Below are 15,890 nucleotides of genomic sequence, written 5' to 3' on the forward strand. Positions count from 1 at the left end.
ATATTATGATTTTTTAATTGGATTTTGTTGTTATTCGTAAAAAATAATTGTTGTTTTTTTATACATATGTCCATTGTTTATAAATTAATAACCTATTTATAAAATAAATGTTGTTTAAATTAATAATAAATCTAGTTTTACTTATTTCAATAACTATGACTAGATATTCTTTTGGTATTTTTTTTTAACTTCCGTTGATACAACATGAAAGTAACTACATACAGACTATTTTATTTTACTATTTACATTTTCTTTCATCTTTGTCATTATTGGACAAAGAATTTTTGCATTGGTTTTCATAAAAACCCGTCAGTTAAAAAATAATTGACATCAACACATTCCTTTCAGTAAAATTACACACAGCCATATTTTAATTTTCCCGTCCTAATAATTCCACGCTAAATAATTAGGAAAAATATCTTTTCATCTTTTTTACAGACACCTATATAATTACTTTTACGTCCATTCCAAGGTCAATTCAACCCCTTCCAAGGTCACTTCTACTCGTCAATAAAGAACTGCATGAGCAAGTTGACAGCTCCAAACACCATGATGCTGCAGTAGAAGACAGTTTTCCACCAAGTCAGTTTGCCGCGAAGTTGGAGCGAACGGATTTGAAGGAGCGAGGGTAAAGCGAATATGTGGACGAGACCACTTACTGCGCCTGTGTATCTAGAAGGGGAGAGGAATTAAGGTGTGTTAGTAATTCAATAATTTAAGTAAGATTTTTCAGGAAAATTAATTTTCAAGAAAGATACCGGTTTTTTTATTAAAATTGAAATAGTTGAAAGGAATTTACTTTTAATAATCGGGCAATAGCTTCAGAGAAAACTAAAGAAATCCAGATAATAATTATAAACATATTGGCTTATTTGCAATTTCTCATTAAGAATCATTTATTCTAATTAATCAGCCGGGTTTTAGGAATTAGGAAATTCTTTCATACGGGTTTTGAATTACAAAATTGTATCATCCGGTTTTTGAATTACCTAAGATTTACCGTTGGCAAACCAATTTGGTTAAAATTACCTTCGACGTTAACTTACCTTATAATAGTCCCGATGCTTGGACAGAAGCAAGCTACTAATATACACATAGCCATGATAGAGATGTTGATGATGATGGTTAATCCTCGCGTCTCCTTGAACGGCAGCAGCAGGATAGCTTCTGAACGTAACATGAACGCGACTAGCGGGTATACTGTTACTACCTGTGAAATAAAGAACGTAGTAAATATCCACATTACCCTTCGTGGCGCAGTCGGGAAAATGAAAAAAAAAAACATGAATGAAAATATTTGAAATTGGATTAAGAACATTATAAACGAATCACCAACGCCAGTGGGCTTTTATTATTTGTTTAATTGTTAAAAAATATTTGTTTTCCTTTATATCTACTTTAGATCAGAATAAAACAATTAGATAATTCTGAAGTAATACTCACTTGAAACAATAGCAGCATTCTAGCAACTGCAGTCATCACGTCATGCATTTCGAAGTTGTTTAACAAATTCTGAAAAGGTAAATACAAACAAAATATATACATAAAGTAACTTAACATTGTAAGGTATATACCTTATAATATAAGGTTATTTAATACTCACATCTTCAATACACGACTTGGCGAGTGGGAAGCAGATGTAAAAGACAGCTCCCACCAGCGTGTACGTAACGGTCACCAGCAAGAATGCTATCGTCAAGTCCCTGCCCTGAAACATACGTAAATTGTTGTAATTTTACAGAAATATATATTTTAGGTAAGTAATTATACAAAATAATATTGATTTAATTTGACACTTGGTTTCGTAGTGGGACTTAAAACTGGATTAAGAAGAGCTTAAATAAGCTTTTTCTGTTTTGTAAAAGCCTGATAAAATTACTATATTTAAAAAAGTAATAAAAATATAGGTAAATTACTGATGATAAATATAGAATAAAAATCTTACATTCTTATCCTGCCTCGCATTATTGCTCATTATCGTAATTATAATGTTGTGTATATAGAAGGACAGTGCCAACATGCCGCTGAGCACGGCCGCGTTTCGGATGGCGTGTGTTTGTGTAAACAGCTCGCCGATGTGGATACCCCACGCATAACCCTTTACTAGCACGAAGATTAGTAGGTACGCTACTGATAATGTTCCTGAAATCATATAAAAGTGCCAGAAGTTATTAAAGAGTAAAGTTAATAAACTCGTGGCTTAGTGTTCGTAGGCGCACAATGTTGCCTGGATAACTGAGTAGAAGGGGACACGAATGCCAATTATTCTTTGCGGCAAAAGTAGCACGGGTCAATAAATCGAGTAAATTTTGCGGTTTGACGATGTTGCTAAAATAATTCGTTAACTCACGGGAAAAAACTTGGCTATCTGCAGTCCTGATGCGAAAAATACCATTGGAATCACTGTGTGAAGAATGAAGACTTGATCCGATACGTAATCCAGACACCATTTATTTAGAAATTGTTCAACTTACCCAGCGAATTGAACTTGGTGAAAAAAGAAACGTTCTTAAAGTTGAGCAGTGGGAACACTATAAGCGCCACATAGATGGGCACTGTCGTATGGAGCCCCCAGTAAGCCGAGTCGGCCTCGGGCTCCGCTATCAGAAGTGACTCGTTCAAATGACGGGGGCAAAGGAGCGATGTGTTGTATATTGTCGTGTTGGCGCTGTTGAGATCTGGAGACATTGAAAAAAAAAACATATAAATATAAATATCGAAATTGAGAGCGTTTTTGGGAAATCACTTAGTAACAAAGGTGTTAATTTTACATATTTGAAAATTCCTCCTTTTTGGGAAGTCGACTAATAAACATAATTTTATTTGTATTTCAATTTGTGTAAGACTTCATAATTCACTAGTCGTTCTTATGCAAAAAAAAATAGATACATTAATAAGACTGAGAAACAAAAGTGAAACGCTTTTTAGGGTACGCTAGCTATTTCAGCTGGAGAAAAATATAGGCAATATATAAGAAAACTTTTAGGTAGGTATATACATAGCAAACGCTGTCCAAAATATTGATGAACTTCTGTTAGGTATAGCTTATATAACTTACCCACAAAATAATTGACAGTGAAGTACAAGAAGTTTGTGATGAGTATCCAGTACACTATATTAGCTCCAAGCAGCACCAGTAGACTGAAGATATGCGCCACCACCTCCGCCCACTGACCCAGCAGAGTCCTACATAGAGCTGGCACCTCACAGCTGTCACTACCTGTAAATTGAAATACAAACATCCGAATTGAGATCATCCGCCTTTTTGCAAAATAAGTTAAAAAAGAATGATTATTTATAATCGCTAATTAAACTCTTAGCTCAGTTTCGCTGAAAGATTAGCTATTTTGAAAACTTAATAAGTATTTTAAATTAGCCTGGTTCTTTATTTTCTGTTTTCCTCAGATGACTAGCGATGCATCTTAACAAACTTAAAACCCCAGAATATTGGTCTATTCTCTTCCAAGTTGGAAAGTTTACTGATAAAGCCAGTTCAAATAATTTTCTATCTTTCTAAGGTTAATGAAGTTGGTTATTGATCCTTAATAATAAATAGGTTCTCACCATGATGCTTATTAACCCTGAGCAGCACATAGGCAGTATATAAACACAGCGCTGCCATGAAAGCCACCAGCACCAAAGCAGCCGGCAGACCAGCTCTCTCCACTCCCCACGCCATCGTCAGCAGTGAAGACCCCATTATCGTGTTCCATACTGAAAAACTGAATGACAGTAAAGTTAGCTGCAAGAAAAATACAAAAGAACGAACATTTTATTTGAATTAAGATTTTTGTACGACGGTTTATGAATTAAGAATTCCGACTGACGGTTTTTGAATTGACTGTTGACCGGTTTTTTGAATTAGGAATTGATACTGTTTTTTTATGGTTTACTAGAACGTTTTAATTTTTGTATTATTTATTATTCCATTCCACAATTCAGTTTCCACAACTAATAAGCGCCAAACTGCTTCAGCAGGCGTTTCGCTCATTAACATAATTACTTAGGTACATGTAGAATGTCTAAGAATACTAAATAAATATCAATTTACATACATACTCCCTTATGTATTACTATGTTTTATCTATTTACATATTATTTATATTTATACACTATTCTTCTGTATTGAAATGCATGCAAACTATTGTTGGGTAACTTGTAAAGTAATTACTTACATAGTAACTAGTGAACTCTGTTTCTTTGTGTCTGGCTTGAAAGTTTTCTCAAATGTCTTGTTGAATGTTTCTAGGACAGCATCTGATGACAGTTCTGCAGGCCCCTGGAGAAAAATAATACATTCGATAACATTTATGATATGCTAACCTAGTCCTTACTTAAATATTCTGGCAAAATAGACACTAGAATCAGAAATTAACATGGCTAGGAGTCTAGATTGACACAATATAATAGGTGAATGAATCCCCAAATACGTTATGAACACCTATAGTTGGGGTTATCTTTCTCAATTACGTCTTTGTCGGCCTCAAATCTTACCGAAAAACACGTTACATTCAATCTGCGACCAATTACAACAATTGCGACAATTACAATTAATGTAATTATAATTCATGTAAGTAATTACAAGAGTGATAAATACTGAATTTCCCGACTGCTGTTGCTTGTTGCTGATAATTTTTAAAACAAAGGCCTTTGACCATTTAATACGTACAATAAGATAAATGATCACATGTTAATTTACGAGTGTTGTTAATAACTTGTTACTATAGCAATAGACAATCATGAGAAATATCCACAACTATCTATTTTAGAGTTCATAAGGGGAGACCTGAAAAGGTGCTGTGTTAAAATCTCTTCTAAGTAATGGTCTCCATATGTATCTATGTCCTTTTTTACGGTTAGATACTATTTCACAGTTACCACTATTAAAGACTGGGATTCGAATTTGGAAAGTTGCAGGTTTACTTATAAAAGTCAATTATCCTCTTAAGGATATTATCGAATGACAAAATGGAATTACCAAGTTCTTCTGCAAGTACGGTTCAAGGTAGAGTTCAAAACCCTTTTATTTATAACTTGATTGATGTCCAATATTATTTATCGATAAATTATCTCCTTTCCTTCAACATAAAAAAAGGAATATGAGCAATTTTTCTCAATACATAGGTATTTAAGTAGGTGTAAGTTATAGCTTTTAAATTAAATCTTAATATAGCCATTACTTTTATTTTAACGACTGCTGCGGACATCAGTATTATTACAATTTAAGTTTAATTAAGTACAAAATTGTTGCAAATAGTCAAAACACTGGCGTCTTGATATTCGACTATCGTCTTTATTATCTCAAAGTATCCTTGACTAAAAATAGATGGTCCATTTTGTTAACATTAAGATACGCTTCTGACGGTTTTACGATAAATAACTAAATTACTGTTGTACGAGGAATGATAAGTTTAATTTAAATGAATATGAATAATCCGGAAGCTTCTGGTTTGGGAACGTGCGCCCTATCAGTTATTTGAAACTGATGATTAATAGGATCGGCCAAATTAACTGTTATTATCTGTCCCTAATAAACTATTTATCACATGATTGACGACTGATTGATTCGTAATACAATTATGCATAAAATATTTAATGATTTCAAACATTTTCTTACCTAATTATGAAAAGTCACCTTCAAAACCATGGATGTATGAATCCATGAATTCTCAATTCAAAAACCATCATCATCTGCCTAGTCTATTCACAATTCAAAAACATTCTCAATTAAAAAAATTAAAAATCTAAACTAATATTATAAAGCTGAAGAGTTTGTTTGTTTGAACGCGCTAATCTCAGGAACTACTGGTCCGATTTGAAAATTTCTTTCAGTGTTAGATAGCCCATTTATCGAGGAAGGCTATAGGCTACCTTTTTATCCCGGTACAGGAAGTAGTTCCCACGGGATGCGGGTGAAACCGCTGGCAGAAGCTAGTTAAAAATACGTATCTATAACGTATTCGGCGATCTAAGCAATTTCCATGGGAAAATAGGTTTGTTTGCGACGTTCAGTGATGTTTGAGTTTCTAATCGTCGGTAACCAAGAAATTAACTTCATAGTTTGATAACAATTTTTCTCGAACTTTTAATCGTATTTTTGTTTATATTATTATACTCACAATTTACGCAAGCACGAGGCACTACATGCTTGTTAGAACGTATGTTTTTTGTTTAGTATTAGTTACAAATTAGGCAGTTGTTAGGGTAATTTGAAATTGATAAGCAACATGAAATCTGACCTTTTCGAACTTATTTATTGTTCGAGTATCAGTGTCTTGTCGTCATGAAACAAAGCTAGGCCTTGAGATATTGTCTCATAAATAATCTTGGTACATTGTCGTATGAAAGTTATCATTACATTTGTATCGTATGATTTGATTGTGCATTAATTGTATCTACGGTTAACATGTAAGGATACCAGATCAAGTCTCTTCAACATTACCAGAATTTTCGCACAATACCTATATCGAGGCAATGACTAGGCTTTTATCACACAATTAAAGACGAAAGGTCGCGAGTCCATAGGGGTTCTTTGGATCCACTGGTCGGGTTTCCAAAATTCTTTCACTGATAGTTACAATTTTCCTGAGTGCATAGGCACGGGCAGTAGTAGTTCATAAGGGACGTGGGTGAAACCGCGGGAAAACGGCTAGTTTGAAAAAAATGGACTTTCGAACTAATGATACTCACCAAAGAGTCAATACTCTCGACACTGACAGCCCTGTAGGTTGGCGTAACGGCGCCCTGCAGAAGTGGCTCGGCCTCCGCCCTACTCATGGCGCTATAGTAACTGTGGCTTGTGATACTTGGCGAGTGGTATCTGTAAAATAATAGAAACTCCCTTAATATTTAAAACAGAAGTGTTATGTATGCTAGTTTTAAGGTATTTATCTATGGGCCTTTGATGCCTGAGAATAAAGATGATTTGATTTGATTTGAAAACAGAAGTGAAGACATTTATTAAGTACCTAGGTATGCATCATCATCCTCCGAGCCTTTTCCCAACTATGTTGGGGTCGGCTTCCAGTCTAACCGGATTCAGCTGAGTACCAGTGCTTTACAAGAAGCGACTGCCTATCTGACCTCCTCAACCCAGTTACCCAGGCAACCCGATACCCCTTGATTAGACTGGTGTCAGACTTACTGGCTTCTGACTACCCGTAACGACTGCCAAGGATGTTCAATGACAGCCGGGACCTACAGTTTAACGTGCCATCCGAAACACAGTCATTTGGTGTCTAAGCTATACTTAGAAAGTACATACAAACTTAGAGAAGTTGCATTGGTACTTGCCTGACTTAAGTACCTAGGTATGATTTCATGTAAAAACATTCTTAATAACATCCATATTCCATCTCAGTATGAGAGGAGATAGGTATGTGCCCAACAGTGGGACGATAAAAAGGCTGATGATGATAATGATGCAAAAACAAATAAAAATGAACGGATTTTTATGAAACGAAACGAAGTTTAGCTTAGCATATTAGAATAACATAAGGCTAATTTGTATCTGATTGCGGGATGTAGTTGGTAGGTCCATCGTTTCGCATCTGGACGATCCGGAGATCGAATCTGGGAGTTCAAACGCTATTATTACGCAGTAGAGTTTTCGGCTAAACCAATGATGCAATTAAAAAGATAAAGACGAATAATGTAGGTTAAGACGAGTTATAATGCGCGTCAGATGCACGTAGGGCTGCCATCCGTCCGGGTTTCCCCGGATTTGTCCTCGTTTGGAGGCCGTCCGGGGACCGTCCGGGCGGGATTTCAAGAAGTGTCCGGGGAAAACCCGGACACTTTTCATGTAACGATGCACCTCATTGAATTTAAGTATATGTTAATAGTAAATGATTACAATTATAATTGTGTCATTTTGTTTAAAAAAAAATCGTACTCGTTCGGGGAAAAATGCGATTTACGCCAAACGTCCGGGTTTTTTTAATGTGTGTCCGGGTTTGGCGAAATTCGAGATGGCAGCCCTAGATGCACGTCACAAACAGGTGATTAAAATAATCAGCATCCAGTCAAATGCGTCGTGACAGAACTCAGTAGATTTACAAACCGCAACAATTGATTGGATATATTTTTAGGATTGAAGCATCTACGGAAATAATAATTCTTATGCTGTAAAAGTGTAAAAGTTAAATATGTATTAACCTTATGTACCTACTGTTATATTTTGTAATAAATTACTTACTTATTATATTTCTTATAACGTTTTCTTCTGTCTTCACAATATTCACAGTCCGTGAAATCGGAACACGCACTCCCAAATATTCTAAAACACAGAAATGTGAATTTTATATTTAAAATCAATGTACCTATATTAAACACAACACAAGCTAGGTACATATTATTTTACAAAGTCTCTGAAAGGAAATATACCTAAATAATATCACAAAAATAAATAATCACCACTTAAAAATCGATCTATAATGTCCGCTGATGTAAAAAAATACCCTTTTTCTCAAACTTGTGCTTAATTGAATGTAGCAGATACTGTGTGACTCGATATGTTGAGTACAAATGATTATCAATAATAACTGGCAGTTAAATATTATTGCCTCGCTTCGGAGTTTTTATCTGAACATCATTGACGTCACAGGGTTGTGACTGGCAGAAAATATATGTAGGACTTTTTAAATCTTTTTTAAGTAGGTAATTCGGACATGAAAAAGAAACAAACTACGAATATGCCTCCAGCTACTGTGATATTTTATCATTTGGTTATGCAGGATACACGCACGATTATTTAACTTTTAAGTACCAATATTATACAGAAGACATTTACATAAAATACCAAAATTTCATACCCATAATAGCCGGGCCCAATCTTTACCTAATGTCTGATATCCAGGCAGGTATATTAAAAGTAATTATCCAAGAATTGATTTTACAAGTAGCTCAGGTCCCATATATTTACAAGCAACCTATTTTTTACATGACTTTACAAACTACATGAATCCTGTTAATCAATAGTAATTAATTAAAGGCTTATAAGTAATATGTACCCATATATCTACAACTTTTTGAACTCTCATGAACCGAAGGCAACCAAGGATCTTTGAGTCATACATAGTTCAACGTTTGGTGATCGCAAGAAGCAACGAAAAAAAGTGTAGTATGTAATAAGAAGACACTTATTCCTAGTAATTCCTACCCAAGTCACTGATTTTGTGAAATAGAGCCATTTCTTTAACTTCTGCTTTCTATTTATGAAGCAAAATTTTTATTAGACGATAACGTTTATTTCTATATTACCTGTAGATAATTATTTGAATTTAAATGTTAAGTTTAGAAATGTTTTCACCCGGGTTTTGAATTACGAATAATTCTAATTCAAAACCGTAAGGTATTCCGGTAAACCGTAAGGTCACAATAAATTACTGTGGGCAATATTACATACATACATACGGGTACGGGTACGGGTACGGGTACGGGTAAAATTACATACATAGGTATCTTACTTTATTGATTTTAAATATTATTGTAACTAATTACATATAAGTACCATGTTCGGGGGCACGGCTGACGAAATTATTATCTAAGTTTCGTCATCTCATTTATTTATATTTTACTATAGTAAATATTTATAGAAATACTACGTTGTATAGATATAACGATACTACAGAGGAAGTTTGTTATTTATTAATGATTTGTAAATGTGTGTCAGTATGTTAGGCATTAAGTACCTAAGCAGCTAGGTACTTAATGCCTAACATACTGCTAGGTACCTACCTACTAAGAATTTTTCAACTAAGTAATATTTTATGGTTTATATTTTTATCTTTGTGAATTTATCAATGTAATGGAACAAATTAATCATTATGCCTACGTTTGCATTATAAGGGAGAATGAGAGTAAATCATAGCAAAAAATCGGTTTACGTAATTGAGTCTTTTACGTAGGTTTAATCGAGGGATCCTGTGAGTGATAACGAGCGACCGGATAGAATGCGGGTAAGACCAGGGAAAACCAATAGTGTAATGTACAAAATGTGTTATAGACATATTATGTAAGTGTATGTTAGTTTATAAATAAGATGCAACATTCTAACCTGTTGCATCATTAGGTAACTTATATAGGTACCTATAGTTTATTCAAATATACATAATTAATAGATGTCTCGCATAGGGTCGCTGCATATGCTGAGCGAGGGCCATTTCGCGTGATCGTGACGCATATTTTCCTTTTCCCATTCTCTTTTTTTTTTCGTTTTCATTCCTGTTTTGTTTTATTTTTGTGAGCTTTTATATGTATTCGTTTTTGTGTGTGCGTCACGAACGCGAATAAACGTTTTGATTTGATTTGATTTGATTTAGATAAGTGATCTAATTTTATGTTATACTGATTTATTTACCGAAGGGTTATATTCGATTGTCAAGGTTTTCATATCTTATTATAGACTGGCTGTAACTCGTGGTAAGAAAGACTATATAGGTAGCCTTTAATTTTTTATCTCAGGCAATTTGTGTAAAAAGTACAAAATTTCATTAAAATCAAAGTCAAAGTCATTTTTTTTTTTATTTCAATCGGTTCAGTAGATTTGGCGTGAAAGTGCGATAGACAGATTTCCCTCTTCTTCTCCTATCGAGTTCAATGTTCAAAAATATTGTATGTATTTTAATAATATTTTTGGGCTGCCTCATAAAATTTTGAAGTTCGAAAACTGGTGTTTTTCAGTCTACTTTGAATAAACGATTTTTTATTTTGATAAAGATGTCAGTTTACTTTCAATGTCCTAATAAGTAGGTACAGATCATAGGCTTTTCTATGAAAAACTTAAAAAACTTAATATTTTTTTGTTATAATACTTTCGGAAAAGTTCAAGAAAATTACTTTGCAACCTCTATTGAAAGTGCCTATGATAATTCACAACAGCCGCGGTAGTAGGTATCTTTTACCCATTGCCTATTTGAAAATCGGCACCGCTATCGGTACATACAATATATGACATACTAGCTTCCGCCAGCGGCTTCGCTCGCGTGGTGTGTTGATAAAAAGTAGTCTATGTGTTAATCAAGGGTATCACCTATCTACATACCAAATTTCAATCAAATCGGTCCAGCCGTTTTTGCGTGATTGAATAACAAACATACATCCATACATTCTCACAAACTTTCACATTTATAATATAAGTAAGAAGTAAGATTGTCCATGTCAGTAATGTCTCATGATCTTTTTACAAATATTGAGTTTTTGAACGCACTTTTCTCATAAACATTTAAATATTCTGTGAATATTTCAAGCATCTACCCGTTGCCGTTATCGATATCGAGCAAAAAAATCACGTTTGTTGTATGGGAGCCTCCCAAAATATTTATTTTATTCTAGTTTTCAGTCATCTCCCGAGCCTTTTCCCAACTATGTTGGGGTCGGCTTCCAGTCTAACTGGATTCAGCTAAGTACCAGACGGACGGATGGACGGACAGAGGAGCGAAAACAATAGGGTCCCGTTTTATCCTTTGGGTACGGAACCCTAAAAAATCATGCCCGAGTTAAAAAAATGGTTGCTAAGTAACAAACTTAGATACTGTGCGCTATTTTAACACATGCATGAGATAGGTACGTACCTACGTGACGTAGAAATGTTATTTGATTGATCAGACACACAGAGTACCTATACATTCAGCAAAGTTATATTTCGAGAATAGGTAGCTAAATAAGAAAGTGTATAGAGATATGAAATCAAAAATAACAATTGGACGAATTATGGCCTTAATTTAAAAAGTGTACGATCACAATCACAAATAAAAATAAAAGTAGCCTACTTACTCGTAACTGTCAACGGATCTGACTGAACTGGCTGCAGAATCAGGCTCCCTTGCCTGTTTAGCGATCTTTTCGACGAACCTCATCACTATTCTTTTTTTTAAGTTATCTTTTTAAGTTTTTTTTTACTAAAGATTAGGACGCAAGCGTTCAGCCCTGAGTTCACACTACGATTGATAACAATTATTTGTCAAGTAATTTTCACTGTTTATTGTAACCGCGGCTGTAGCTGATTGTACTGGCTAAACAGATAACAGCGTTGCTTTTACTATTTATCGGCTGTTAATAAGCCTGCAGTTATTTTATGCATTTTATAGTAGGTAATGACATTATCCACACGCAAAGTTTTTTGAGGGTAGGTGACAACCATAGACGTAATATTACATCTATGGTGCAACTGAGTTTTTCAAATATAAAAAAGCATTATCATTGGGTACCTACCAAATAAATTTGTCAGTAATATTAGATATTGCCTTCTAACCTAACGTAGTGCCTTCTAATACAATGTTATATATTATCAAATACCTAAGTTATGCCTACTGTGTGATTAACTCTCACGTGTATTTGGTGGTACTCATGCGTATTCAATTTTATGAAGTGAGTATTTTTCTCCTATGTTCTTCATTTAACATTCTTATAATACATACACTTCAAACTTCTTTTTCGTCTCGTCGAGTGACGAGATACAATGACGAGTGAGATTTCATTCGTCATTGTCTTTATAATGAAAACGGTGTTAATAACCTCATAGAGACAGCTAATCTAAAGTATGCAAATTAATTGTTAATTGCCAATGAAAACAATGTTTAATGTACCTACTGTACGATTATAAAGAATTGATAAACTTCTGACCCGAGGCAGATTAAGAAAATACGCCCGAATGCGTAATGACACCACATGGGGCACGTAGCTGCCCCAGTGACTGTAGGACTACGGTATATTCTATCTACTGTAACATTAATTGTTACATGTCTTAATTTTTTTTAATAAAATGTTGAGAAAAATAAAATTAACTTAACAAAACTATTTATTGATGTGTGATTTTTAACAACCAGCCAATTTTATTTAGATATTCCTTTCACTTATCAAGCATAAAAACGTTGCCCCCACATTAGGACTTTTTCTTGTCGTTTTGGCTTTTACAAACGTGCTACATAACTTACTTTTAGTGTCCCTGAGCGGGGATCCAGCCCGCGACCTGCAGGGCAGCAATCGATGCGAGCCACCAATTCTCCATACGTGTCTTCAGAGTCACAGCAAAAGGGAAGTGATCGACGTACCTACTATAATGAAAAACTGACCATCCATTTTCATCGTTATTGAAACAATTTCCCGCAAATGGTGATACAGACATGAACAACCAGCTTTACGACTCGTTTTGGAAGAATTGATTGCAGCTTTGCTATTTAACATACAATAAAACAATAAAGTGTTTAACAATTTTTTATTTACAATATTATATTACTACTAAAAATAAATAGATGACATCTCATTGCAGTCATACAGTACAGATCTTTGTGTAGTTTTGATTTTACACAAATGTTTTTCACTGCGCTTTTCATAAATATGATTATTATTAATTGTGGTTTGCATTAAAAAGAAGGAAATATATATCTTTGGCAGATCCATCCAACTAACCATAAATTAAAGTAGCTCGCATCCACATGTATTTTTTTTTTAAGAAATGTTAAGTACGGTGACTGAAAACTTATTCAACATGAAAATGCATTCCTGATGATACTCATTCACACATTATTAAAATCTAACCAAATACTAAATATTGTTAAATCATAACAATATCATAAAGTTAAAGCAAAAATGTCTACATTTCATCTCACTATGAAGGTTTTAATGTCAAGTGACTTTAAAATGATTTTTAATGTCCTACCGTTGTTACACAATTCTAAGTAAATTATTCAGGTAAAGGTTACTGAGCAACTCTTTCATTAAACAAAATATAAAAATTCACTTTTAATTTCTAAAGAGTGAAGTTTGTCTTCATGAAATTATAATGTTTGCATGTGACGGCAATATAATAACTCTCAAAACAATCAATATGTTTAGAAAACTCATGTATCAGGCACATAGGGCTCTAAGAAGTTTCCACATCTCTATCTTGAACAGTCATCTGTAGTTGTAGACAGATTTTACTTTGGCAGATTGTAGTACAAATGTAACCTTATTCGTTTACGAGGCAAGTATGTTCCATATTTGAACCATCAGTTGATAGTGGTTCAGGTGTGATAGTGGAGAAACATGTATCTATCATGTTTCATCAAAATGCATGCCCAGCGTGGTGAGTATGGGTAAGAAAATTGCCTCAACTTGGGGAAGGCCAAGTGAAACTTTCTTAAAAAGGAGTGTCCATGGAGTTTCTCATCGGATCTTCTCCGTGCGACCAACTTTTTGGAACCATACAACTAGTGTGACGTCTCATAAGAGCTTGCAAAGGCCTATTTGAAATAAAAACATTTGACTTTGACTTGTTAAACATTCTTGACTAAAGATTCACATGATCTACATGATCAGAGAATAATTTAATTAGAACTATGTAAGGTAATCTTAATTAGGTACTAAGTCGCGTCCAGTCTCATTTCTTAGATATTGAAACCCATCTTTCTCATGCAGGCTTTATGTTCCTCGATCAGGGGGCCGCAGTTCTCCTCACCATTCTCAATAATGCTGGAATTGAAAAAGGAGGTTTTAGTGACGGTTTCTTTTGAAATTGGTTTTGGTAGCTTAACTAAACTGATGTTATGTTGTTGTGTAGTAAAAACATTAATTGTATTGTAATTTGTGTATATTGTTAATTCGATATATTTCTGTGGATATTGTGCTCAAGGAAAAGCATAAGAATTTAAGATAAAGACGACGGATGACTGTTATGTTACAAATTTTAATTAACCTAATCTGAAACTTAGGAAACTTCTAATAACTATGAATACTAAAAAATAGGACGAATAACGCATATTCATCATCGATTTACAGTTTAGATATCTCTCAGATATAAATCTAGATAATGATATGATAGTTAGTAAACCAATAGGAGCCTACAATTTAATTAAAGGACTTGAAACTGGGATAACCTTAGAGCGTAATAAATCGATTTTCTAACGGCAGTAGACCTCTTGAATGGTCACTGTAATATGTCTAATTATCTATCAATTCATATAGTCGCCGGAATGCATATGATATTTTTCTAGAAATAGCAGTGTTGCGTAATAAAAACAATTTTGTTCATAACCTTACCATGCATCTCGCGCTCTCTTGGTTTCTGGGCAAGCACAGCACGGCTTTAGCTTGGGTTTCTCAGCATTCGCCGGTGCCGGCGGCTCCACGACTTTTACATCCGCAGCCTTAGCACTTGCGTTTCCCATTTTATTGTAAAATTACCGAATCTGATGCAATTGAAATTGCAGACACACGCTCGACCTTCAATGACAGCAGATGTCAAAACATGTGAAGGTCGGCGCTGTCAAAATGTTTCCGGCATGATGTGCGTTTACGAATAAAGATTCCATTACTTTGACGATAACAGGATAGGATTGAAAATAAAGGAAACTTTCTCAATAATAAAACAATTTAGAGCTTTCAAACTTTAATCAGACAAGCAAAACTTAAAATAATGTAACAAAAATTTCCTATCTGCTTCGGAAATGTAAAAAATAAAAAAAACAAAAATGGATAAACAACCTGACACCAAAAACTTAAACTAAAACCTTAAAAATTACATTCACGCCCTATCAATTATTAATATTCCATAATCTAAAGAGAATAGTCTACTATATAACATATCATAATCATAGTTTAAAACCGATTGAAATCACAAGTTCATGATTAAAATAATACTTAGTACATTTGTGATCTTAAAAGTATTGTCAAGTAAACGAAATGATACATAACCCGTTGGTGAAGTAATTATAAATATATTTTTAATGTAACGTTTGTAGTCCATAGTTCGCAACAGTTATGTATCATAATGCTACCCCTTTACTTAAAAATATAATCAAAAAACAAAAAGCATTCACATTCAATTAGCATGTTAATATAGTTAAAATCAAAAATGCAGTAAAATACTTAATTCATAATCACAAACACATAATGATTGGGTGAAAATT

General features: G+C 34.0%; 1 protein-coding gene and 2 long non-coding RNA genes across 5 annotated transcripts; 1 reads left to right on the forward strand and 2 right to left on the reverse strand.

Annotated features, from left to right (window-relative positions):
• Window positions 1-56: 56 nt before the first annotated feature.
• LOC124639046 (sodium-coupled neutral amino acid transporter 9 homolog) lies at window positions 57-11,999 on the reverse strand. 3 transcript variants are annotated; one of them, XM_047176265.1, is made up of 12 exons: window positions 11,776-11,999; window positions 8,198-8,278; window positions 6,691-6,820; window positions 4,176-4,279; window positions 3,565-3,722; window positions 3,059-3,220; window positions 2,475-2,678; window positions 1,946-2,142; window positions 1,604-1,708; window positions 1,444-1,512; window positions 1,047-1,210; window positions 57-672 (listed from the first exon to the last, which is right to left on the reverse strand). In XM_047176265.1, exons 1-12 carry the CDS (start codon window positions 11,856-11,858, stop codon window positions 501-503), a joined length of 1,629 nt encoding a protein of 542 aa, XP_047032221.1. In that variant the 5' UTR covers window positions 11,859-11,999; the 3' UTR covers window positions 57-500. The 3 variants fall into 3 exon arrangements, with proteins under 3 accessions (XP_047032221.1, XP_047032222.1, XP_047032223.1); XM_047176266.1 differs by lacking the exon at window positions 11,776-11,999 and adding an exon at window positions 8,416-8,554 and having other exon boundaries at window positions 67-672; XM_047176267.1 differs by lacking the exon at window positions 11,776-11,999 and adding an exon at window positions 8,386-8,554 and having other exon boundaries at window positions 90-672.
• Window positions 12,000-12,124: 125 nt separating this feature from the next.
• LOC124639049 lies at window positions 12,125-13,212 on the forward strand. The gene is made up of 2 exons (XR_006985438.1): window positions 12,125-12,369; window positions 12,942-13,212. It is a non-coding gene; the product is annotated as an uncharacterized LOC124639049 (long non-coding RNA).
• Window positions 13,203-15,236, reverse strand: LOC124639048. The gene is made up of 2 exons (XR_006985437.1): window positions 15,022-15,236; window positions 13,203-14,454 (listed from the first exon to the last, which is right to left on the reverse strand). It is a non-coding gene; the product is annotated as an uncharacterized LOC124639048 (long non-coding RNA).
• Window positions 15,237-15,890: the final 654 nt, after the last annotated feature.

Source organism: Helicoverpa zea, chromosome 18, assembly GCF_022581195.2.
Source record: "Helicoverpa zea isolate HzStark_Cry1AcR chromosome 18, ilHelZeax1.1, whole genome shotgun sequence".
Taxonomy (NCBI): domain Eukaryota; kingdom Metazoa; phylum Arthropoda; class Insecta; order Lepidoptera; family Noctuidae; genus Helicoverpa; species Helicoverpa zea.